The 25,582-nt window shown below is 38.3% G+C and overlaps 1 protein-coding gene across 4 annotated transcripts in view; it reads left to right on the forward strand.

Annotated features, from left to right (window-relative positions):
- Positions 1-2,100: 2,100 nt before the first annotated feature.
- UBR2 (ubiquitin protein ligase E3 component n-recognin 2) overlaps positions 2,101-25,582 on the forward strand; it is a gene marked incomplete at its 5' end in the record, with an annotated part of 114,459 nt that continues 90,977 nt past the window's right edge. For all 4 annotated transcript variants that reach the window (XM_079713355.1, XM_079713357.1, XM_079713356.1 and 1 more), the window contains 2 exons: positions 2,101-2,178; positions 11,454-11,713. In XM_079713355.1, coding sequence (XP_079569481.1) covers positions 2,101-2,178; positions 11,454-11,713 — 338 coding nt within the window. The remainder of the gene's footprint in view (positions 2,179-11,453; positions 11,714-25,582) is intronic.

Consider the following 25,582-nt stretch of genomic DNA (forward strand, 5'->3'; position numbering starts at 1 on the left):
AATTCTGAGAGTGGGGTCCAGAAACCTGTATTTTATCAAGACCTCTAGGTAATTCTGATACATGCTCAAGTTTGAAAACCACTGCCTTAGATGTACATACTGAAAAAAAAAGAGAATGGTTAATAGCAAACATCCAACTCAAGAATTTCGAAAAAAGGACATTAAAAATCAATCCAAAAAGAATTTAAAAAAATAATAATTTCTTTACAATTTTAATGGCTTTAATTCTATATTAGGACTATTAAAGAGGCATTATCTTTGCTTCTGGGTTGTAACAACCCCAGTTTTCCTCCAGATTGACTCTGACTAGGGAATGCATCAGTGCAAGGAAGTTGGGCAAAGAAGAAAGTAACATATAGAAGAACATTTCAAGATCTCTCATTCTAGATATCTATGCAGATAGATGCATCCTGTTTTTTCTGGATAGAATCATAAGAAAGTATTAAAAAGGCTTTTCTTTGGGGAGAGGGACTTGGGGTAAGAGGCATAGTTTTGTTTTCCTTTAAAAATATTGAATATTTCCATTGAGCTTGAAGTTCTAATCTTATACATATATTAGTTTTATTTTTAAAAGTGATGACAAGGCTTATTTGGACTGTGGGATGATGGGTAATTTTTATTTCCTTAAAAAAAGAAACTTGGTTAATATTATACTTTTGTTAACAACAATAACAACAACAAAAACATGTCTCAAACCTGGATTGGGTCAGAATTTTTTTTGCCTAATGTAATTCACAATTTCTTTGTGGGAATAAATCAGCATGCCTAATAAAATGTTAAGCAATTTTCTGATAACTCTAAAGGAATTGGAGACTTGTTCTAAGAAATCCACTCACCCAAGAGTGGATTAGTCAAGAGCCTAATTACCTCTACCCAAACGTAATTTTCTTTTGTATCTAATCTAACAATGATTATTTATTTCTATAAAATGTCCCTATCAAGAGTAAACCTTTGAATTGGCTTGGTAGACTCCTCCTCTGCAGCAAGATTTCTTATAAATTTTAATAAACGGTCATATCTAAATCACTTGGAAACGTTTCCTTTAACACCATTTTAACATGTTTTAAAACCTTCAAAAACCTGAGAAATGTACACCTCGGTTACCAGTCTAAAGAATGAGGGGGGGCTTCCCTGGTGGCGCAGTGGTTGAGAGTCCGCCTGCCGATGCAGGGGACACGGGTTCGTGCCCTGGTCTGGGAAAATCCCACATGCCGCGGAGCGGCTGGGCCCGTGAGCCATGGCCGCTGAGCCGGCGCGTCCGGAGCCTGTGCTCCGCAACGGGAGAGGCCACAACAGTGAGAGGCCCGCGTACCACAAAAAAAAAAAAAAAGAAGAAGAATGAGGGGTTGATGGATGACAGAGCCATAGAACAAAAGGGATAGAACAACGTAATTCATTCATTCGACAAGTATTTGAGTTCGTACATATGCCAGGCTTTGAAAAGTACTCGAGTTCTGCCACGTGCCAGGCACTGTTCTAAGCTCTGGGGATACAAAAATGAACAAAGGGTGTTAAGGGAATAAAACTCAGTACCACACATGATCTCGCGCTTCTGCCTCTTCCCTGGTGGGCGCTTCTCGCCGCTTAGTCTACGATTCTTGCCGGGCACAAAAGCCCCGCCCGCCCGCTTACCTGCCGTTTGCCCAGGCTCTTAGGAGGAGATGGACTACAACTCCCACAATGCCATCCTGGGGCCTCCTTGTAAGGGCTCCACCTTTTCCCTGGCCGTGCGGACGACGACTACAGTTCCCAGAGTGCTCTGCTTCGCCTTTTGGGTGTTGTTGCCCCTTTCCCGGAGCGGGACGCGGTAGAAGCGGGCAAGAGTGCCAGGCTTGGGTTCTCTGTGTCCTTCCCCGGGGCAGGGACGAGGCAGTGACTTGACTCTGGGCGCAGAGCCCGGGAGGGAGCGCAGGACGCGCCGTCCCTTCTGCCTGGCTCACCTCACACTACTCTCCGTCTTTTCCACCCGCGGCCGCCTGGGTGGCTCGGGACCGACCGCCCCGGGCAGCGGTGGCGGTCTCGGCCGCCGGGGCTGTGGCGAGGCCGCGGCCCTCGGGGCGGCGGTAGCGGCGCCAGCGCTGGGGAGGCGAAGGAGGGAAGATGGCGTCGGAGCTGGAGCCCGAGGTGCAGGGCCTAGACCGGAGTTTGCTGGAATGTTCGGCTGAGGAGACCGCGGGGGTGAGTGCCGGGACCCGGGCGGGGACGTCCGGCCGTCGCAGGCCGCGCCCCGGGGGAGGAACAGATTACTGGAAATCCCGGAGCGGCCGGGCCCTGACTTGGGGTGACGACCGCGCTGGCCCCGCCGGCCTCGCCTTGTTGGTAACGGCCTGGGGAGGCCCCAGATCTTGCCCCTCTCCTTCCTTCTTTATCCACGAGTAGCCCGCAGGGCTGCTGGGTGCACTAGCTACCCTCACGTTCCCTTTCGCTCTTCCATTATTTCTACTTTCCCCCACACTCCCAGTAAGTCCCCAGCACAGGGCCTTTGCCCTTTATGTCAACTCTTAGAAGAGGGGAGGGAAAGACGCTTCCTGTTTTTTTGGGTACTTTGTCTTCCTGATTCCTTTGCCTCCTCCTCTGAAACCTGCTACCTTATTTTGTTTCTGGGACCGCCCTAGGCACCAAAGGATGCCAGCGACACTGTTCACCCTCTTTACCCCTTCAGCGCGTTTTCGCACCGGTTTGGTCAGTCTACAGCGTTGATGAATGTGCGGAAAGTAGTGTCTTGACACGTTCACAGAGTGTGAGAAAGTGGTAGTGGAGACTGGGAGATTAAGACAATAATTTGTCTAGGAGTTGGGGGTAGTTGGATGGAGAACAAACGTTATATAACTTTGAGAGAGCAGCTCTCAGTACATGGAAGCTAATAATGTGAGGTTTGGTCACAGCATAGTGGGAGCAGTTATGCCCCAAACTTAAAGCATTCAAACCTAGTCTTGTACTTAAACTGTAATACGAATATGCTGTATAAGTAGCAGAGTTGTAAAATAATTAATAAAACTCGATGGTATCTTTCCTCAAGGACAAGGGAACACCCCCTAGAACAGATTGTCCAGAATGATTCTGAATGGGCCAAAACAGCTGAGGCCCCACCTCTAGGACCTCCAATTTAAAAAGCTGATAGGAAGGGAGTGACCTTTGAGCCCAAGTCAACAATCTGAATGTTAGGAACAAAATTCTCGTGGGGCGCTGTGGGGCTGTTGGTTAGTGAGGAGTTATTTTGGGTGAATTGATGAGGACACTAAAGTCATAGTGGAAATAAATGTCAGGAGTAGAGGTGAAAAGTTTAAAGAAATACATTGTTGAATGATGCATCTTTGTTTGTTGGTTTGTTTTTAAACCAACTTGTTTAGTCTAGTTCTGTTTTCATTTACTTTCCGCTTAGTATTGCAACAACCCAAGGATTTTCCCCATCTGCCTTTTCATTTATCAAGAGGTTTGAAAAAGAAAACGAAAGCAGTGTTCAAAGTAAACAGTAAAATGGTAATGACAGCTATTCCCTATCCATGTGATCTTATCAGTATCTAGACTGATAGCTAATCTGTTATTTACCTCAAAAATTTTTTTTTACTCCCACCAAATTTTGTCTGTTGACCCAGTGATACAGGCTATGTACTCTGTTTTTCCAATGCTAAAAATGCAAGCTGCCATACACCTGAAACTAACACAACATTGTTAATGGACTATACTCCAATATAGAATAAAAATTATAATAAACAAATAAAAGTGCAAGCTATCAAGTGATTAGAGCTTCTCCAGTTTGTTGAGGTTCCTGAGGAAACTAGTTATAAAACTGGTGCTAGAGAGCAATGCTCCTAGTCCTTGTGTAGTGAAATTCTCAGATGTAGTGGGGGAAATTAAGGAAAATGCAGTCAAAATTTATAAATTTGGACTTAATTCGAGTTTGTGAAGTTCACAGTCTGAGCTACATTTTAGTTTTGCTCTGTTTACTCTTCTTTTTAAATTATTTATTTATTTATTAGGCTGCGCCAGGTCTTTACTTGCGGCATGCTTGATCTAGTTCCCTGACCAGGGATCAAACCCAGGCCCCCTGCATTGGGAGCACGGAGTCTTAAGCGCTGGACCACCAGGGAAGTCCCTTTGCCCTGTTTACTTTTAAATGACTTTCTGAACAATAAGATTAAAAAAAAAATTTAGTCTGAAGGCCAACAAAATTTCTTAAAGAAGATTTCATCTAATATTAAAATACAAGATTCTTCCAGCAGTATAATTTGCCCTTACTTTGTGAGGAGTTTATTGTTTGTATTTGATTAAAACAACATAACACTTTACTGTTCTTTCAGCTTAGGCCCCAGCCCAGCCATTTATCATAAATTAAAATTAATTGGGGGACTTCCCTGGTGGTCCAGTGGTTAAGACTCAGTGCTCCCAATGCAGGTGGCCCAGTTTCAATCCCTAGTCAGGGAAGTAGATCCCACATGCTGCAACTAAGAGTTCGCATGCTGCAACTAAATATCCTGCATGCTGCAACGAAGATCCCATCTACCGCAACTAAGACCCAACGCAGCCCAAAAAATAAATAAATATTTTTTAAAAAATTAAAATGAATTAGTAAAGTTTTCTCCAGTAAAAGTAAATTTTAGAGAGGGTAAACAAGCAAAGCAGTTATTACAGCCTTTAGACCTCTGTTGCTGATAATTTGTTAGGATCACATCCATCTAAAGTTACTTAATAATGACTAGTGGCATTTTTTGCACAATTTATTTACACACTTGCTTTTCTTATTTGTATTACAAGGAGGAAGGGCTTTTTGTGATCCCATCTATTCTTACTCGAATGCCTCACAAATAAAAGTATTTAAGTACTCACTTCAATAATTTTAAGTTTAGGATATTAAAGTGGCCCTTTGTTGTAGTTTTTTCTTTTCCTTGATAGAGTTGATTCTACAAGTATGACTTCCCCAACACTTCTTGACTCTATCTACATTTCATGCTCCACAGATCTGATTGTATGTTCCAGTGGATGATTATGATTTAAGAAGTACATATATTGTTTTTCCCCAAATCTGAAAGAAATACATATTCATTATAAAAGTCTTATGTAGAGTATTATACCTATATTGGTTACTTTTTGCCTTAAAATTTTCAACAGTTTTATATAAAATTCACATATCTTACAATTCAAGTGAGTGGTTTTTAGTATGTACAGAGTTGTGCAGCCCTCACCACAATCAATTTTAGAACATTTTCATCACTGCAAAAAAGAAATCCTATATCCATTAGCTATACACTCCCCATTTTCTCCTAACCTCCCAAACTCTAGGCCCACTGCTGACCTATTTCTTTGTCTCCATAGATTTGTCTATTCTGAAAATTTCATATAAACGGAATCATGTAATATGTTGTCTTTTGTGACTGGCTTCTTTCACTTAGCATAAGTTTTTAAGGTTCGTCCATGTTGCAGCATGTATCATCAATACTTCATTCCTTTTTACTGCCAAATGATAGCCATTACGTGGATATACCATATTTTATTTATCCATTCATACGTTGATGGATGTTTGGATGATTTCTACTTTGTGGATATTATGAATTGTGCTATGATGAACATTTCTGTACAATTTTTTATGGGGACACATGTTTTCATTTCTCTTGGGCATATACCCAGGAGTGGAATTGCTGGGTCAGGAATTGCTAGACTAAAATGGCTGCATCATTTTACCTTCCCACTAGCAGATGTGAAGTTTTCAGTGGGTTTTTTCACGTCCTTGCCAGCACTAGTTAATTGTCTGTCTTTTTGATTATAGCCATTCTGTTAGGTGTAAAGTGGGATCTCCTTGTAGTTTGATTTGTATCAATATTTCCCTCGTGACTCCTGATGTTGAACATCTTTTCATAAGCTTATTGGCTATTTGTATATCTTCTTTGGAAGTGTCAATTCAGATCTTTTGCCTATTTTTTCATTTTGCCTTTTTTTGTTTTGTTTTTTGCCTATTTTTAAATTAGATTCTCGTTTTTTATGACTGTTTCTGTATTATTTTGATTTGTGAATGTTTTTACTTCATTTCTAGAACTCTTAATATGATTTGTTTTAAATTTTTCTTAGTTCTAATTTTTTTCTTAGTATAGTCCCGAAAGCTCCATTTTGGCCCTAGCAATTGTTGTTTTAGATTGTTGTTTTGTAGTTAACTTACATGTTGGTTATCCTTGTTCGAAAGCAAAATCAAATGTGCTTAAATAGAGTACAATTTTAATTTGGCATAGAATAATAATTAGATACTGTGATAAAAGACTAACCCCTAGGGATTCTTTGATTTTTGTGTTTATTGTACTTGCTCTCTATACCAAGGCTGAAATTAGCTTTCAAAAAAAGGAGAGCTCCTGCAAACATTGTCATAACATGTTTACTTTAGTGGAATGAGTTGACAGTTTCTCTACTTCCGTTATTGAGGACTTCTAATAAGATAGTGCTTATTACTCTGGTGTGCACATTAGTGTGACAGCCACAAGTGTCTGAAATATGGACAGATTAACATGCAACCAAATTAGAAATATCAATAATTCCTCATGTTGAAGAAACAGTTACAGTTAGCTTATGTTACTGAGATCTGATATGAAAAGCTATAGGTTTTCTTTCTTTTGAGAAATATGTCAACCATTATTCTTAAAGACAGCCAGAAATTTTTTCCTCCTACTCATTCTCTCTTCACTTTTTTTTTTTTCTAATCTATAGTGTCGCTCACCACTAATTCTGTATTTCTGGTATAGATTTTTTCATGTAAAGGTGTCTTGCTTTATATATTAAGTGTTTAAACTTAATAAAGTTAAAATCCCAAATCAGGTGTTTTTTTGTTTGTTTGTTTTGTTTTCCGCGCAGGCTTTCTCTAGTTGGTGGTGAGCGAGGTCTACTCTTCGTTGTGGTGTGTGGGCTTCTCACTGCGGTGGCTTCTCTTGTTGCGGAGCATGGGCTCTAGACATGTGGGCTTCAGTAGTTGTGGCACACGGGCTCAGTAGTTGTGGTTCACGGGCTCTAGAGTGCAGGCTCATTAGCTGTGGTGCACTCTATGTGCTCTGTGGCACGTGGGATCTTCCCAGACCAGGGCTTGAACCCGTGTCCCCTGCATTGGCAGGCAGATTCTTAACCATTGTGCCACCAGGGAAGTCCTGTTAGGTGGTTTTAAATGGAGCGTATGCCTGCCTTTCTTGAAATAGACTTTTGTGTCTTGTTAATAATTTATAATAATGTATAATAAAAGATATTTAGAGTGAAATGCTTGTTTTACTAATAATATATTTTGTATAAGGCAGCTGATTTTTTTTTCTTAACCAGAAGCTGATATTAGTTTCTGAATTTTTTGTTCAAGAAATCTATGAACAGATTTGACCCATCAGTGTTGTTAGAGCCACAAGACAACATAATTTCTTTTAGAAAGCATCACCCTTTATCCTCCCTGGATTAAAATTCTGCAAAAGTGAAATTTTAAGAGAAATGGGAACATAAAATATAAAACAAAAAATTGCTGTTAAAATAAAACCTTTAAATGTGTTGTAAATTAAACTTGAAGCATAGTTTTCTAGGATTGTGGAGGTGAATTCTTGAATTTTAATGCTTAATTTTTCATCCATAAACAATAAATTGCTTAGGATAATTAGACTGCATTCATATTTTGAATTAGGGTTTGCTGACAATGGGTGAAAACCCCTTTGATGTGGCCAAAAACATGTTTTTTAGCTCAAAGAATTAGATTTTTGTTTGCTTTTTGGTTGACTCTGTCTTTTACTATTGACTATCTTTTTTTTTTTCCTCGTTTGTTTTATAATTACTGAACTTAATGTGTGTGTGTGTATAATTTTGATTTGGAGCCACTTCTCCTTGTAAGACCTTATACTCTTGTCCTACAGTGTTAGACATCACTTGAACAATCTTTAAACCTATGGGATTGTCTCCCCAGAAGTACTGTTTTAATAGTAATTTAGTCTCTTTCCTACTTGCATAAAGCAAACACAGCAAAATTAGTAACATTTAGAAAGGATTGTTTCACTTCTGGGGTGAAAAGTTTTTCACTGTTATAAGCTTCCATCCAGCCCCTTAACTTATGAACGAGATTTTTACATTTTTAGGAAAATTTCTCTAAAATGTATATATCTCCTCATGAATATGTAAAATCTCTCTATAAGTTATTTTTTCAAAGGAAGGAAGTGAGCTGAAGATTGTGCAAGTAATAGTTAAAAAGAAGACCGTATACTCTTGTTTTAACAGTGTTAGACATCACGTAAGCGTAAACTTTTTTTTTTAATTAATTTTTTTTGGCGTATAGCTGCTTTACAATGTTGTGTTACTTTCTACTGTACAGCAAAATGAATCAGCTATATATATACATATATCCCCTCTTTTTTGGATTTCCTTCCCATTTAGGTCAACACAGTGCATAAAGTAGAGTTCCCTGTGCTATACAGTATGTTCTCATTAGTTGTCTGTTTTATGCATAGTATCAATAGTGTATATGTGTCAATCCCAATCTTCATAAACTCTTTTTTAACAAGGATGTAATTTGAAATTTAGGTTGTAATCTATAGGTAAACATTGGACTTATGAGTTAACAGTTAACTGCATTTTTGTAGAAGTGAGTTGTTTCATATTTTCTGATTTCAAATTTTCACTTGGTTTAGAGCCAAAATGAGCAGGTCTTAATTACATAATTTGTAACTAAATAAATTATGTTTATTTGGAAGACAAATAAACACATAGATGGAATTGGCATGGGAGGCAGGAATAAATAAACGACAGAATATAGGGGAAAGCCTTAGGACTTAAGGAAATAGAAAGAGAAAAGAAAGGAGGTGGTTTGAAGGATGCCTATATAGGACTTATTTGGTTTGGTTTTTAAGAACCTGCAGGCCTGGATCTGCTTTATTTCTGCGTCCATTGAAACCACGTTCCATTAAAGCCAAACATCTTTCTGTAATGTCAATGTTAAGTGACAGTCAGTAGTATATACATATTTATAGTCATTCAGTTAACGGATTTTACTAACTGCCCACTGGGGCTTGGTTCTGTTTTAGACATGGGGGGTAGGGGAACAGGAGATGGGGGTGAAGAATAGGCTAAGAAGACGTCTTAGAGAAAGTGAAACATAAACTGAGATCTGAAGAATGAGTAGATAACAGCCCTGTAAAGCAGAGAGAGAGGAGCAATACTGATCAGGAGGAGGAAACTGGAAAGTATGATACAAGGCAAAGGCCCTTGTAAACCGGGGGTCCCCAACCCCCGGGCTGAGGACGGGCAGTGGTCCGCAGCTTGTTAGGAGCCGGGCTGCACAGCAGGAGGTGAGCAGCAGGCGAGCCAGCGAAGCTTCATCTGCCGCTCCCCATCACTAGCATTACCATCTGAACCACCCCCCCACCCCCCGTCTGTGGAAAAATTGTCTTCCATTAAACCAGTCCCTGGTGCCAAAACGTTTGGGGACCGCTGTTGTAAACCATGTCAGTGGACCTGATTTGATCCTAAATAGACGGGGAAGCTGAGTGACATGATCAGATTGGCATTTTGCAAGAAACACTCTGGTAGTTCGTTTGGAAAAATGGACTGTAGAGGGACCAGGCTAGTGGGGATTACTAGTTAGGACACAGTTGCATTAATCCTTGCAAAAGACAGGAGTGGGGAGCTTGGACTAGGGTAGTGGAAGTAGTGCCACCAGAGATGGAGAGAAAGAAATGGATGGATTCAACAGATACTTAGGAGGCCTAATAGACAAGACATGATGACTAATTGGATGTTGGGGTGAGGAAAGAAGATTTCTGAGTTTTTCTGGTTTGGATACCTGGGTAGATGCTGGTGTCTAAAATAGAGAAATGGAGAAAATAGCAGGGTGTTTTTTGTGGTGTGGGAGATCATGAGTTCAATTTTGGACATATTGAGTTGGTGTCTGAAAGGAAAAACTGTTTCTTCCTTTTCTTTTTACTCTCACATCAATACTTCCGGCCACCAAACGTGTTGGGGGGGGCGGTGCGGTTTCCCACACCAGGCAATTCTCTCGTTCTCAGCAGACACCAGTTGGGTGTCCTACAACTCAGTCAGTTCTGACACTGTACACCTGCAGTTAGCATCAGATCCGACAGATTAATGGCTCAGTCCCACAAGGCTGCCCCGCTTCACTACTACAGATGCCAGTCACAAGCAGTGGGTCCTCAGGTTACCCACAACTTACGTTACAAATTAGGGGGTTCCCATAACCCCCTCTTTGGGTTCGATAATTTTCTAGAATGGCTCACAGAACTCAGGGAGACAGTTTATTTACTAGATTACTTGTTTATTATAAAATGATACAACTCAGGAACAGCCAGATGGAATAGAGCAAGGTATGTGGGAAGGGTTGCGGAGATTCCATGCCCTCTCTGGGCGTGCCAGCACCTCTGCGTGTTCATCAACCAAGGAGATCTCTGAACCCCAACATTTTTGGATTTTTATGGAGGCTTTGTGCCTCCATAGGCATGATGATCAAATGATTGGTCATTAGTGCTTAACTCCACCTCCAGCACCTCTCCCTTCCCTGAAGTTGGTTGGGGTGGAGGCTGTAAGTCCCACCCTACTAATCATGTGGCTAGTTCCCCTGGCAACTAGCTTCCCATCTTTAGGGGCTTTCCAAAAGTCACCTTAGTAATATCAACTCAGGTCTGATTGAAGGGGGCTTGTTATGAATAACAAAAGACATTCCTTTCACTTTTATCTCACTTATCACTTAGGAAATTTGAAGATTTTTAGGAGCTCTGTGCTAGGAATGAGAAGACCAAATACATTTTTCTTATCATAATATCACAGTATCTATTAGATATCTAAGTATAATTATCACAGGTAGTAGGACATGAAAGTTTGGGGACAGGGAAAAGTGACTTTTTAAAATGCTTTTAACAGGGAGAGCAAAGGAGAAAGGGCTTACGGAGAGGTTGATCAGGGAATAAAGATATAATCTATAGAACAAACTCTTGTGGACTGACATTCATAAGATACTGGCGTGTCCTTTATAATCATTGAGAAATAGAATTAGTGTATTGGCTGTTCATGTTCACTGTATGCTCTTCCTGTCAGCAAACTGACAGGAGAATCCAAATCACAATCAGAATATCATTTGAGCAAAGCATTAGAAATTAGAAAGGAAGTCAGATGGGCTCAATGACTAGTGCCTTATAAGATGATATGTTGTGGTCATTTTCCTGTATTGCCTACAGAAGGTTGGTTCAGGAGTCATTTTGAGGAGATGGGCTCGTTTCACTTTACTTTCACTTTAAGTAGAATTTTAAAATACTGGGCATTTTAGTAAAATTCTAAATTGAGTTTTATCTTTTTTGGGGAAGAAGACATGCAGTGATGAATGTCAATAAAATAATTTATAGGACTCATCATTATTTCTGCATCTAAAAGAAAATAGAGTATGTTTATTCAAATTAGCAGTTTATTGACCTTGTTTAAAACTCTTTTTTCTTTTTTCTTTTTTAAAGAAATGGCTGCAAGCAACTGACCTCACTAGAGAAGTGAACCAGCATTTGGCTCACTATGTACCCAAAATCTACTGCAGGGGTCCCAACCCTTTTCCACAGAAAGAAGACATGTTGGCACACCAAGTTTTGTTGGGACCAATGGAATGGTACCTTTGTGGTGAAGATCCTGAGTTGGGATTTTCAAAACTTGAACAAACAAACAAACCTTCTCATCTTTGTGGTCGTGTTTTTAAAGTGGGAGAACCTACATACTCTTGCAGGTAAGATATTGTCATTTTCTTTCTTTCCTTGTTTTTACTTGACTTTTTTTTTTCCTGAAACCTTACATTTTTGTTTTCATATTATGAAATATCAGTATTATATATATGTATATATGTGTGTTAGTTTCCACAACAAATATATGTGTTTTAATAAATTATTATAAACAAACATTATATAATTATTTTCCAGGTCAAGATATAGAACATCACCAGCATTCCAGAAACCCATTATGTACTTTCTTCCTCCCCCATAATTAGCTCCTACCTTGACTCTTGTAATAATCACTTCCTTGCTTTTCTTTCTTTTTTTTTTTTTTTTTTTGCGGTACACGGGCCTCTCACTGTTGTGGTCTCTCCCGTTGCGGAACACAGGCTCCAGACATGCAGGTTCAGCGGCCATGGCCCACGGGCCCAGCCGCTCCGCGGTATGTGGGATCCTCCCGGATCGGGGCACGAACCCGCGTCCCCTGCATCGGCAGGCGGACTCTCAACCACTGTGCCACCAGGGAAGCCCACTTCCTTGCTTTTCTTGATGGTTACAGTGATTCTTTTTGATGTTCGAATTACCCTACATTTGGCCTTTGAGAGCCCCATCACACTAGCGTCTTTGTCCTTTTCACATGCCTTTATTAGTTTTTGAGTGCCTCTTCGCTTTCTCGCATAAGATGTCCACACCTCACTTTGTACTTACTCTGACCCGTATGTAGAATCAGCCATTTATGCAGGGAATTTCCTTTTAGTTGGGAATGTTAGTTAGAAACCATGATCTGGGTGCTATATGTACTTACTGCTACTAGGTTGAGTTTTTTGGGGTTTTTTTTTTTTGATTTCTTGTTGAGAATTAAGTATACAAGGGTAGAAGATGGAGAGGAAAAGAGGAAAGTGCTCTGTCTCCCGTTATGACTATCTACTCCTGTTTCTCAGAACTAATCATTGTTAACATACTTTTATGTGTCCTTCCAGAAATTTTCTATGCATGTACGTGCCCACATATGGGGCTATCTTAAACATACACATACGCAGACATACATAGAAAAGGGAATATGTTAGCTAAATTTTCCTTTCTCTATTTAACAAAATCTTGACATTGACATCTGTCCATATCAGCTGATAGAGCTAGGTAATAGTCCATTGTTTGGATATACTATTGATAGAGTCATTTTTTTTCTTAAGACTTTTTCCCATACAACTTAAATTTAATAAGCTTAATTTTGGTTAAGACCTCCAGGTGTCTATGGTAATCTTTCTTTATCAGCGTGGTTAGAATACCGATAGAGATCTTTTTATATATTGAAAGGCTGTTAGATCTAGTCTTTTTGTCTATACAGAAACCTCTTTGAGTCCTTTATTGGTGTTTGGAGCAATAGATCTAGTTCAACCTCATGATTTCCAGATGAGAAAACTGAGATCCAGTTGTTGTAGTACCATCCTTTGTAGCAAAAAGATCCAGTTCCAAAGAAGGCATTTGTATGTCATGTCTTTTAATCTTCAATCTGGAATGTTGCCTCGGTTTTTCTTTGACTTTCATGATCTTGACACTTTTGAAGATTACAGGCCATTTATTTTGTAAACGTACATCAATTTGGGTTTGTCTGATACTCTTCATGATTAGAGTCAGGTTGCCTCTTTCACAGAAATATTGCAGAAATCACGTGTTCTCATTGTATCCTATCTAGTAGCATATGATTTTGATTTGGTTCAATAACTCTTTAAGTTTGATCACTTGATTAAGGGGATTTCTGCAAGGCTTCTCCACTGTAAAGTTACTCTTTTTCCCTCTTTAATCAGTAAGTATTTGGTGGGGAGATACTTTGAGACTATTAAATATCCTGTTTCTTATCAATGTTCAGTTTTTTAATTTATTTATATCAGTATATGTTCATGGAGCTCCATTATTCTTGTGGTCAAAATTGTTCTAGATTTGACCAGTGGGAGGCCCTTCAAGATGTCTTTGTTCTTTTTCATGTCCCCATCATTCTTTGAGCACATCCTTTTTCTTTCTGACACAAGATATTTTGGACACATCTTGGGCTTTTCCCTACACCAGCCCTGAAATCAACCATTTCTCTAAGGAGCCTAGTTCTTTTTCAGTAGAGATTAATGTTCAGAAATAAGATACTTAGTGTGCCTGTTGCCATTGGTATGTCACTAATCCCAGGCCCTGTCAGTGGATCTATGTATCTGTAGGTCTCTCTAGTTCCAGTCTAACACCACAGGATTCTTTCTTGTTTTCTTCCTTTGCATATTTTAACTCCCTTCTCTGCTGATGTCATATGTGTCTATGTGTGGGTCCATCCCAGGGGAGAACAGGTTGGGTGCAGGTTTGAATGCTTTGTAGGAAGGCCTTGTTTAAATTGACAGAGTTCTGAGAGCTTCCATTACTAGAAGAAGAAGTAGGAAGAATTGTGTTTTCAACAGTGTTCATGGAATAGGCTTTTGGGAGTTTGGAGGAGTGGAGGTGGGATGACGGGAGGAGGAGTATATCTATTCCCTCAGTGAAAGTGGTGCACTGAAAAGCTGTTTGCCTGTACTTGAAGATTAAGTGTGCCTAAAGGATTTGTGGATGAAACCAAGTCAGGGATGATCTCAGCAGAGTTTTCCTGTATGTGCATGGTGGAGTTTGGATTTGGATGTGTCAGTCTGGAGTTTCTTTGAGATATAAAATCATTTCACTAGACCGTGGAGGTATAGGTTAATCCATTCATACCTATCCTGGGACTCTAACTATATATTTAGAGGATGTATAGAATTAATGAAAAGGAAGGCACCTTGGGTAAGGGGATTGCCTCATGGTTTGAGGAGAGCATTTTCATTTTCATGACATCATCTAAAGGGTCACAAGGATACATTTATTAAGGATAGAGGACACCAAGAACAGCATTAGCCACTGCTTTTTAAAAATTAACTTGAAAAACTAATATAATAGGCAAAACATGTATTTGGTTATGTCTCTCAAGAGGTACAAAAGTATATGCCATGAAAGGTACCCTCTCCCACTCCTCCCTTAATTTCCCTGTTCCCTTATCCAGAAGTGACCACTGTTACTAGTTTCTTGTGTATTCATCTAGATATCATATGCATATCTAGATCCAAACATTTATACTTTTTTCAATAAATGCTAGCATACCACATAAACTGTTTTCATCTTGCTTATTTCATTTAAAATTTGTCTGTCAGATTGTTAAATAACATATATAGAGAGAGCTGACTTTGTCTTATCTTTTTAATGGCCGGTTATTCTCCTGTATGGATGTTCTGTTCTGTACCTACTTGTCTTGTATTAGTAGACATTTAGGTTGTTTCTGGGACTATAAATAATACTGCATTATTATACTTCGTGTGTGTCTTTGTGCACGTGTAGAAGTATATACACAGGATACATTCCTAGAAGTAGAATTTCTGGGTCGAAGGATGCATGCACTTATTTCCTTTTAACAGCCAGTAGCAAAAACTTACAAAATGAAAAGGAGATATAATACGCTAGTTGGAGGAGGAAAGGCAGAGTGGAGGACAAACAACAGAAACTGCTATAGTTACGATGGAAGAGATTGGAAAATGTCTTTCAGCTAGCCTTATGAGGGGAAGAAACCGGGGAGCAGAGGATAGGCTGTGGCAGCCAGAAAGAAGAGGCAGATTGGCCAATTCCCTGAACTACTGAAGAAAGAAAGCAGTATCTGGGGACCTGCACTTGGACAGACAAGTAGCCTGGAATGGGGGAGAGGGATATAATATATGATGGCCCCACTAGGACTCAAGTTTGAACCAGACTCTTAGAGGATATTTCTAAACTTTGTTGTGACTTGAAGTTGGCCAACTCCAGGTTAAGGGCCCAGACTTCCACAAGACTGTCTAAAATACAGCTGCAAGTTTGGGGATCCCCAGAGCCATCCTCAATTCTCATCAGCTGGCTACAAATTTCAGACATCTCCATAGACTACTTGAGGTTGCATAATTCACTTAGAACAACTCACAACTCAGGAAAATGCACTTATGATTAAAGTTTTATCATAGCAAAAGGACACAAATCAGAACCAGCCAAAGGGCAAGATTTGCAAGTGCAAAGTTTTTATTGTCCTCAGTGACATGTTATTATCCTCCTGGCACATTAATGCTTGACAACACGCAGAGTATTGCCAACCAGAGAAGCTCACCCAAGCTTAGGTGTCCAGAGTTTTTATTGGGGTTTCATTATACAGGCATGATTAATTGAATCATTGCCCACATGACTCAATATCCAGCTCCACTTCCCTTCCCAGAGGTGGGGCTAATATTATGTGCCTGAAAACCCCAGCCCTCTAATTACGTGGTTGGTTTTTCTGATATGGCCAACCTCCACTCTAAGTTATCTCATTAGTATAAACTTTCAGATATGTGGGGGAGGGGTGGGAGCATGACTAGCAAAGACACTGCTATCACATGGGAAATTTTGAGGATTTACAGGTTACCTCCTAGGAACCCTAGACAAAGGTCAGCCAAATTCTTTATCACACAGTTGTTGAGAAGGTAAATGAGGTCCTTTGTGTAGTGCTTTCCACAATACTTGGTACATAGTAAACTCTTAGTAAATGGCCATGCTGGGGTCCTGAGGATGAATGTCTTATGTTAAAAGTAGGTGTTCCCATGAAACCCAGGACCCTGATAAAATGACAATGGAGTCTATTACTTGGAAAGATGAAATATGGTTGTTGGAATTCTGGGAGAGTTTGTAAACTAGACCCTTCAGGATAAAGGTGACTTATGTCTATAGGGTGGAGGTTTTCTTTAACCAGAAAAAATGATATTCAGGAGTCTTTTATGTTTAGTACTTAGAAAAGGAATCTGTGAAGGGAATTAGGTTAATTTTTCTGTTATTCATTGTTTCTAAAATTGTGTAGGTCCCAAATTATCTCTCTGAAGCCTCTGTGATGTCAGAAAAAGCTGTGTTTTCAGGCAGTGGGCTAATGTTTATATTTATCTGTACTTAGTTCTCTATTAGGAAAAATGTAATCAAACCTGTCACTTGTTATTTCTTTCTAAATAGAGGTGGTTGTTTTTTTGTGTTTTTTTAAACATCTTTATTGGAGTATAATTGCTTTACAATGTTGTTAGTTTCTGCTTTATAACAAAGTGAATCAGCTATACATATACATATATCCCCATATCTCCTCTGTCTTGCCTCTCCCTCCCACCCTCCCTGTCCCACCCCTCTAGGTGGTCACAAAGCACTGAGCTGATGATCTCCCTGTGCTATGTGGCTGCTTCCCACTAGCTATCTATTTTACATTTGGTAGTGTATATATGTCCATGCCACTCTCTCACTTGGTCCCAGCTTACTTACCCTTCCCTCTCCCCATGTCCTCAAGTCCATTCTCTACGTCTGCATCTTTATTCCTGTCCTGCCCCTGTGAGGTGATTGTTATTAGGGGCAATCATCTTAGTGTTGATGTTGATCATAGCTGTGTATATTTTGACATCTCATAGCCATTAAGAAAAATAAAATACTAGTAAAATATGAAATCATACTTTGGTGTATGGTTTACATTTTAACTTAAACTAAGTTAGATTTAGTTCCATTGTTTTTGTTGTATAGTTAAATTAAAAACATTCTTTTTTAACATTTAAAAACTTACTGTGTGAATGTTATAGATCACCAGAATTTGGGGTTGGGAGTTACGCTGCCATCAGTTAGGACTATTCTTAGCATGTGTTTCCAGATAGTACTTTATGATGCTTTATTATAAACTTTATTAAACAGTTTTGCTTGTTTAAATTTTTTTAACTCCGATTCTGTCAATAATGATGGATAAGGTTATGCTAAAAATAACAAACAACCCTACAATCTCAGAGACTTTAAATATCCAAAATACATTTATTATTCAGACTGTGTGACCAATTCAGATCAGTGGGGGTGATGAGTGGAGGGTTCTACTCTAGGTAGTTACTTCATACCATGTAACATCTCCATAAACTTAATGTTTTTAGGGTTCACCACAGCAAGGGAAGAGGAGGGTCTTGCACAGCAAATAAATTGCTCTGGCTCAGAAATGATGACCATGCCTACATCCCTTTATCTAGAACTAGTTAGAAGGCCTCTGTCCAACTGCAAAACAGGGCAGGGAAGTGTAATTCTCCTATGTCTGGAAGAGATGCAAACTTGGAAGTGGATGAACATTAGAATTGTTTTCAGTGATCTTCAGGGTTTGGGGGTTATTTTTCCTCCCTCACAGAGTTGTTAGGATAAAATGAGATAATGTGTATAAAAGCACTTGGGGAACTATAAGGAATTTTTGTATGTAAGATTTTTTAAGCCGAATACTCAGTCTTAAAATACATTACTGAGCCATGAGTAATAAATATCTTAAGCAGAGGGATAGAGATGGTTTCATTCCTTTTCTGTTTGGAAATAAAAAGCTCTAATATGGAAGAACCGCTTATTTCTAGTAAGAAGAGTTGTTTGTTAGTTTCTTGCTTTTAACACTTGATCTCTTTTTAGGACAGTTCTATTTTAAGACTTTTTTTTTGGCTGTGTTGGGTCTTCATTGCTGCATGCGGGCTTTCTCTAGTTGCGGCGAGCAGGGGCTACTCTTCGTTGTGGTACGCGGGCTTCTCATTGAGGTGGCTTCTCGTTGCAGAGCACGGGCTCTAGGTGCGCAGGCTTCAGTAGTTGCGGCATGCAGGCTCAGTAGTTGTGGCGCGCAGGCTCTAGAGCGCAGGCTCAGTTTTGGCACACAGGCTTAGCTGCTCTGTGGCATGTGGGATCTTCCCGGACCAGGGCTCAAATCCATGTCCCCTGCATTGGCAGGTGGATTCTTAACCACTGCGCCACCAGGGAAGTTCCTAAGACTGTTTCTTTTTAACATGAATGGTCCAGAGATTGAAATGAACGCTGTGTTAGTTTAAAAAATATTGGTTACCTCTAATTATGGATGTGACACATGAATGAAATTATACTGTTTGTATTGTAAATGTGGCTTTTTTTCATGAAACAATTTGTCTTAGAGATCTTTCCCAGTCAGTATATATAAATCTACATCATGCTTTTAACTGCTGTATTTCCATAGTAAGGACAGGCCATGATTTATTTGAATGCCCTATTTATTAATGAAATTAGAAATCAGTAAATTTTAGGATTTTTTTTTCCGTAGCAAACTGCACCACAAAGAACATTGTGTACTTATTTGTACACTTCTCTTTTTATACCCGTTTCAGTATTTTCCAAGGGAGATACCTAGAAATAAAATTTCAATGCTGTGTATTATCACTGTGGCCTTCAATACATTGGAATTTCCCTTGTCTACCTTGCTCTCTCCAACCTAGGAAAATAACAGGGAGTGGGAAGTCGATATCTCCTAGATAGGTTGGATTCCTGTGGTTGTCTAAAATGAATCTTGTATTCTTGGTTTGGATATTTGTGATCATTTTTATTTATTTACTTTTTATGCACCAGTTTGGTGCAAGATCGAACATAGGAGTATGTGGGGTATAATATCAACTTTACACGTCTGCCTTTGTCCAGACGTTAGGAAATAATAGAGGTATGAATAGATTACCGGTAATCCTTTCAGGTAAGGAGACTTGGATTTATATCACCAAAGTTTTCCTATTGATACCCTATTTGAGTTCTTTATTTTTTAGGGGAAAATTTACATATTTCAAAAGGCACAAATCTTAATTGTACATTTTTGACAATAGTTAACCTCATGTAACTCACATCCTCCCAAGATAGAGAACATTTCCATCTAACTAGAGATTTCCTTGTTAACAGCTCCAGCCCTTAGGTAACCACTATTCTGATATTTTCACCTTAGATTAGTTTTGTCCATTCTAGAACTTCATCAAAATGAAATCATACTCTTTGGTGCCTGGCTTCTTTTACTCAGCATAATATATATCTGATTCATTCATGATCCTATGATTATTAGAGATTGTTTCCATTTTTATTGCTGAGTAGTTGTCCATTGTATGAGTGTATTGTAATTGCCCATAATCCATTGTACTACTGATGAACATTTGAGTTGTTTCAATTTGAGGGTATCATAAACAAGGCTTCTATGACTTCTTTTTTATCAGCTCATTCTACTTTTTGGTAGATACTTTAAATATTTAGAGCTAAGGAAAGTGGTTTATTTCATGAATCATATCAGCTTATGCCAACATTATATTAAAAGCAACATATTAAAGTATTAGGCATTATTATTTTGTACTCAGCTATAAATCTGTGTGTTTAAAATACCAAATAAGGGAATTCCCTGGTGGTCCAGTGGCTGGGACTCCTCACTTCCACCTCAGGGGTCACAGGTTTGGTCCCTGGTTGGGGAACTAGATCCTACATGTTCCACTGCGCAGCCAAACAATAAAAATAAGATAAAATAAAATAAAATACCAAATAATAAATCTTACACTATTAAAAATCTTCAGCTTTTTATGGAACATTTTAGGAATATTAAGACACCATTAAAATAGGCTTTTCTAGACTGTTATCTATGAGAGGGCACTCTTAGCTGGCTACAACCATTTGCAAAACAAGTCTTTTTGTGGACATATATTTAAATATTCATGGATAAATCTCCAGGAGTAGAATTGCTGTGTCAAGGGGCAAGTATATTTGAACTTGATAAGAAACTGCCAAAACTTTTTCTAAAATATTTTTTTGTTCCCACCAGTAATGTTCCACTTGCTCCGTTTTCTCACCGACATTTGATGTCAGTCTTTTAAATTTTAGCTGTTCTGTATAGTGATATCTCAATATGGGTTTAATTTTCTCTAATGACTAATGATGTTGGTGCAATTTTGCATGTGTTCATTGCCCATTTATCTAATGAAGTTTTTGTTCAAGTCTTTTGTCTGTTTTTTATTGGCTTCTTTATATTTTTTATTACTGAGTTTTGGAGTTCTTTATATGTTCTGTTTCTTTGTGTTTGTTTGTTTGGTTTTTTTTTTGGCCATGCTGTGCAGCTTATGGGATTTAGTTCCCCAACCAGGGATTGAACCCGGGGCCTCATAAGTGAGAGGGCAGAGCCCTCGCCACTGGACTGCCGGGAATTCTCTGGAGTTCTTTATGTGTTCTGGATACAAGTCCTTTGTCAGACATGTTTTGTGAATATTTTCTCCCAGTCTGTGACTTGCCTATATGGTGTCTTTTTTTTTGGCTGCATTGTGTCTTCGTTGCTGTTCGCAGGCTTTCTCCAGTTGCGGCAAGTGGGGGCTACTCTTTGTTGTGGTGCAGTGGCTTCTCTTGTTGCAGAGCATGGGCTCTAGGCGTGCGGGCTTCAGCAGTTGTGGCACACGGGCTCAGTAGTTGTGGCACACGGGCTTAGTTGTTCCATGATATGTGGGATCTTCCCGAACCAGGGATCGACCCCATGTTCCCTGCATTGGCAGGCGGATTCTTAACTACTGGGCCACCAGGGAAGTCCCTATACGGTGTCTTTTGATGGCAGGGGTTTAAAATTTTGATGGAGTTTAACTTACCAACTTAAATTTTATGATGATTGTTTCCTGTGTTCAAAGAAATGTCTGCCTTCTCCCAGCTGTCAAGGACATTCTCTCGGTTTTCTTCTATAAACTTTGAAATTTTAGATTTTATTTGTGGGTCTGTGATCTGTCTCAAAACTAATTTTTTTTTGTATGGCTTGAGGTGTAGGGGTTGAGTTTCATTTACTTACTACATGTGGGGATCCAGTTGTTCTAGCACTGTTTATTCTTTTGCCCATTGAATTGCTTTGGTACCTTATCAAAAACCATTTGCCCATATGAGTGTGGGTATATTTCAGAACACTCTAATCAATTCCATTCATTGATATGGCTGTTCTTATGCCAATAACCACGTTAACTTGATTACTGTAACTTTGTAGTAAACTTTGAGTTGATTCCATTTTTGTTCCTTTAAAGTTTCATTTGTCTATTTCAGATCCTTTGCATTTTATAAATTTTAGAATTAACTTGTCAATGTTTATTTTTAAGAAAGACTGCTGAGATTATGATCAGGATTGCATTGAATCTATAGATCAATTTGGGAAGAATTAACGTTTTAACAATATTGAGTTTTCCAATCCATTAACATCTTATATCTCTCCATTTATTGAGGTCTTCTTTAATCTCTTTTAACCGTGTCTTTTGTTTTTATGTAGAATTTATACATACCTCTAAATATTTTATGATGGTATTCTTTTTTCTTAGGTTTTTTGTTTGTTTGTTTTTGTTTGTTTTTTATTTTGGTGGTAACACGGGCCTCTCACTGCTGTGGTCTCTCCCGTTGCGGAGCACAGGCTCTGGACGCGCAGGCCCAGCTGCTCCGCGGCATGTGGGATCTTCCCGGACCGGGGCACGAACCCGTGTCCCCAGCATCGGCAGGCGGACTCTCAACCACTGCGCCACCAGGGAAGCCCCTAGTTTCTTAGTTTTAATTTCAGTTTTCTTCTGTGAATATAAAGAAATACAGTTGGGTTCTGATATTGATCTTGTGTCCTGTGACGTTGCTAAATTCGCTTAGTAGTTCTAGTAGTTTTTGTTATCTTCTGGGTTTTGTTCCTTAGGATTTTTGCGTAATTGTGTCCTCTCTGAATGGACAGTTTTATTTATTCCTTTCCAGTCTTTCTGCCTTTTATTTTTTTGTGCCTTATTGCACTGGTGAAAGTAGGACATCCTTGCCTTGGATGGGAGGTATTCAGTCTTTTACCGTTAAATATGATGTTAGGTATAGTTTTCTCATATACACCCTTTATCTCATTGCGGACTTTCCCTTCTATTTCTAGTTTGCTGAGTGGTGTTTTTGTTTGTTTGTTTTTTGTTTTTTTATAAATGACTGAATGTTGTCAGGTGCTTTTATTGCATCTATTGAGATTGTCATAATTTTCCTTTTTTATTCCATTAATGATTGCATTGACTGATATTTTTCCAAATGGTTTTCATTAGTGAGATAAACTCTACTTGATTATCATGTATTGTAACTTTTATATATTGCTGGATTGAGTTAGCTAGTGTTATATTAAGGTGTTTTTGTGTCTGTACATTTCATAGATTACAGACACAAAAAATCCTTAATATAACACTGTCATAACATAAACCTGTCAGAGCAGCAAGTGCAGAGATGGGGCAAGCTTTCAGGTTGCTTGATTCAGTGGCTCAATCATATCATTCAGGGCTCAGCTTCCTTCTCCCTGTCCTCTGCCATTCTTTTTTTAAAAAAAGTATTTTAATTTCATTGGAGTATAGTTGATTTACAATGATGTGTTAGTTTCAGGTGTACAACAAAGTGGTTCAGTTATACATACACATATATCTTTTAGATTCTTTTTTCATATAGGTTATCACAGAATATTGAGTAGAGTTCCCTGTGCTATATAGTAGGTCCTTGTTGGTTATCTGTCTTTTATATAGTAGTGTGTGTATGTTCATTCCAAGCTCCTGATTTATCACCACCACCCCCACACACGTTTCCCCTTTGGTATCCGTAAGTTTGTTTTAGATATCTGTAAGGCTGTTTCTGTATTGTAAATAAGTTCATTTATATGTTTTTTAAAAATTAAAAAAGAAAATAATAATATAAACCTGTCACTTTCTTGTAATGTCTTCATCTGGTTTTGGTAGAGCAGAGTTATGCTGGCCTTATAAAATGAATTGAGAAGTATTCCTTTTTCCTATATTTTTGAAGAATTTGTATAAAATTGGTATGAGTTCTTCCTTCAGCATTTGAAGAATTTTCCAGTAAAACAAACCACTAAGGCCTGGTATTTTCTTCAGAGGAAGTTTTTGATAAATTAAATTTCTTTGATACTTACTAGAGTCATTTAGAACTTCATTTCATCTTGTGCAATTTTGGTACACTGTACTTTTCAAGAAATATGTTTCATTGTATAATGTCAAATTTATTGACATAGAGCTGTGCATATTTCCTTATGCTGTTGATATCTGTGGTATCTATAGTGAGGTCCCCTCTTCCATTCTGATATTAGTAATTTGTGTTTTCTGTCTTTGAAAAGATTAATAAAACTGATTAAAGAATCAGTTTTTGGCTTTGTTAGTTTTCTTTTTTATCTGTTTTGTTTTTTTGATTTCTACTTTTATTCTTTCTACTTACCTTTTGATTTAATGTGCTCATATTTTATTCTTTAATCCATGGGTTATTTAGAGGCGCATTGTTTAATTTTCATATATTTGAGACTTTCCTAGATATATTGTAACTGGTTTCTAACACAAAGTTCTGTAAGGTTGCAACCTTTAAATTTATTGAGACTTGTTTTATGACTTAGCAACATGGTCAGTCTTGTACATTCCATATGCACTTGAAAAGAAGGTGTATTTTGCAGTTGCTGGATGAGTAATCTATAAACGTCAATTAGGACAAGGTGGTTGATTGTGCCATTCAGTTCTTCTGTACTTACTGATTTTTATGACTGGTTCTTTCAGTTACTGAGAAAGGGGTATGAAAATCTCCAAATGTGATTGTGGATTTGTTTACTTCTTTTAGTTCTATCAGTTTATGTTTCATGTATCTAAAAGCTCTTTTATTAACCACATACATAGATATTTATAATTGCTATATACTTATATATTTTATCATTATGAAATGTCAGTGACCTTTATTAATTCTTGTACTTAGTCCTTGTCTTAAGGTCTATTTTATCAGATGTTGATATAGCCACTCCTTTCATAACATATCAGTGTTATATATACTTTTACCTTTTTCAGTGGTTGCCCTAGAATTTGTGATATATTACAACTAACCCAAGTCCCCTTTGGTTGCCTGAGAAAGTTTTCCTTTCACCTTCACTTTTGAAGGATAATATTGTAGGTACAAAATTCTAGGTTGGTAGGCATTTTTTCTTTCAACACTTCAAATATTTCACTCTGCTTTCCTGTTACTTGCATGGTTTCTGAGGAAAAGTCAGATGTAATTCTTCAACACTTCAAATATTTCACTCTGTTTTCCTGTTGCTTGCATGGTTTCTGAGGAAAAGTCAGATGTAATTCTTATCTTTGCTCTTCTGTAGGTAAGTTGTTTTTCTCTTCTGGCTTCTTTCAGGATTTTTTCTTTATCTTTGATTTTCTGTAGTTTGAAAATGATATGCCTAGGTACAAGGTTTTTTGGTGTTTTTCCCACTTGATGTTCTTTGAACTTCCTGGATTTGTGGTTTGGTGCCTGCTATTCATTTAGGGAAATTCTCAATAAATGTTGTTTTCAATATTCTGTTTCTTTCTCTCGTTCCTCTCTTTTTTGTATTCCTATTACACATATGTTAAACCTTTTGTAGGTGTCCCATAGTTCATGGATATTCTGTTGTGTTTTCCTTCCAGTCTTTTTTGTCTTTGCTTTTCAGCCTTAGAGCTTTCTTTTTTCCCCCAAGACGTATATGTAAAGGTTTGGTTTTTTTAACTTTTTATTTTATACTGGAGTATAGCAGATTAACAATGTTATGATTGTTTCAAGTGCACAGCAAAGGGAATCAGCCATACATATACATGTATCCATTCTCCCCCAAACTCCCCTCCCATACATCAGCCTTAGAGCATTCTGTTGAGATATCCTTAAGCTCAGAGATTCTTTCCTCGGCTATATCCAGTCTACCAATAAGTCCGTCAAAGTCTGTCTTCATGTCTGTTTCAGTGTTTTTGATCTCTGGCATTTCTTTTTGGTTCTTTCTTAGGATTTCAGTCTCTGTTTATATTGCCCATCTGTTCTTGCAAGCTGTCTACTGTATCCATTAGCGCCGTTAGCATATTAATCATAATTGTTTTTAATTCCAGGTCTGGTAATTCCAATATCTGAGTCTGATTTTGATGCTTGCTCTGTCCCTTCAAACTGTATTTTTTGGTCTTTTAGTGTGTCTTATAATTTTTTCTTGATCGCTAGGCATGTGATATACTGGGTAAAAGGGATCTTGTAAATAG

Source organism: Hyperoodon ampullatus, assembly GCF_949752795.1.
Source record: "Hyperoodon ampullatus genome assembly, chromosome: 10".
In the NCBI taxonomy this organism is placed as follows: domain Eukaryota; kingdom Metazoa; phylum Chordata; class Mammalia; order Artiodactyla; family Ziphiidae; genus Hyperoodon; species Hyperoodon ampullatus.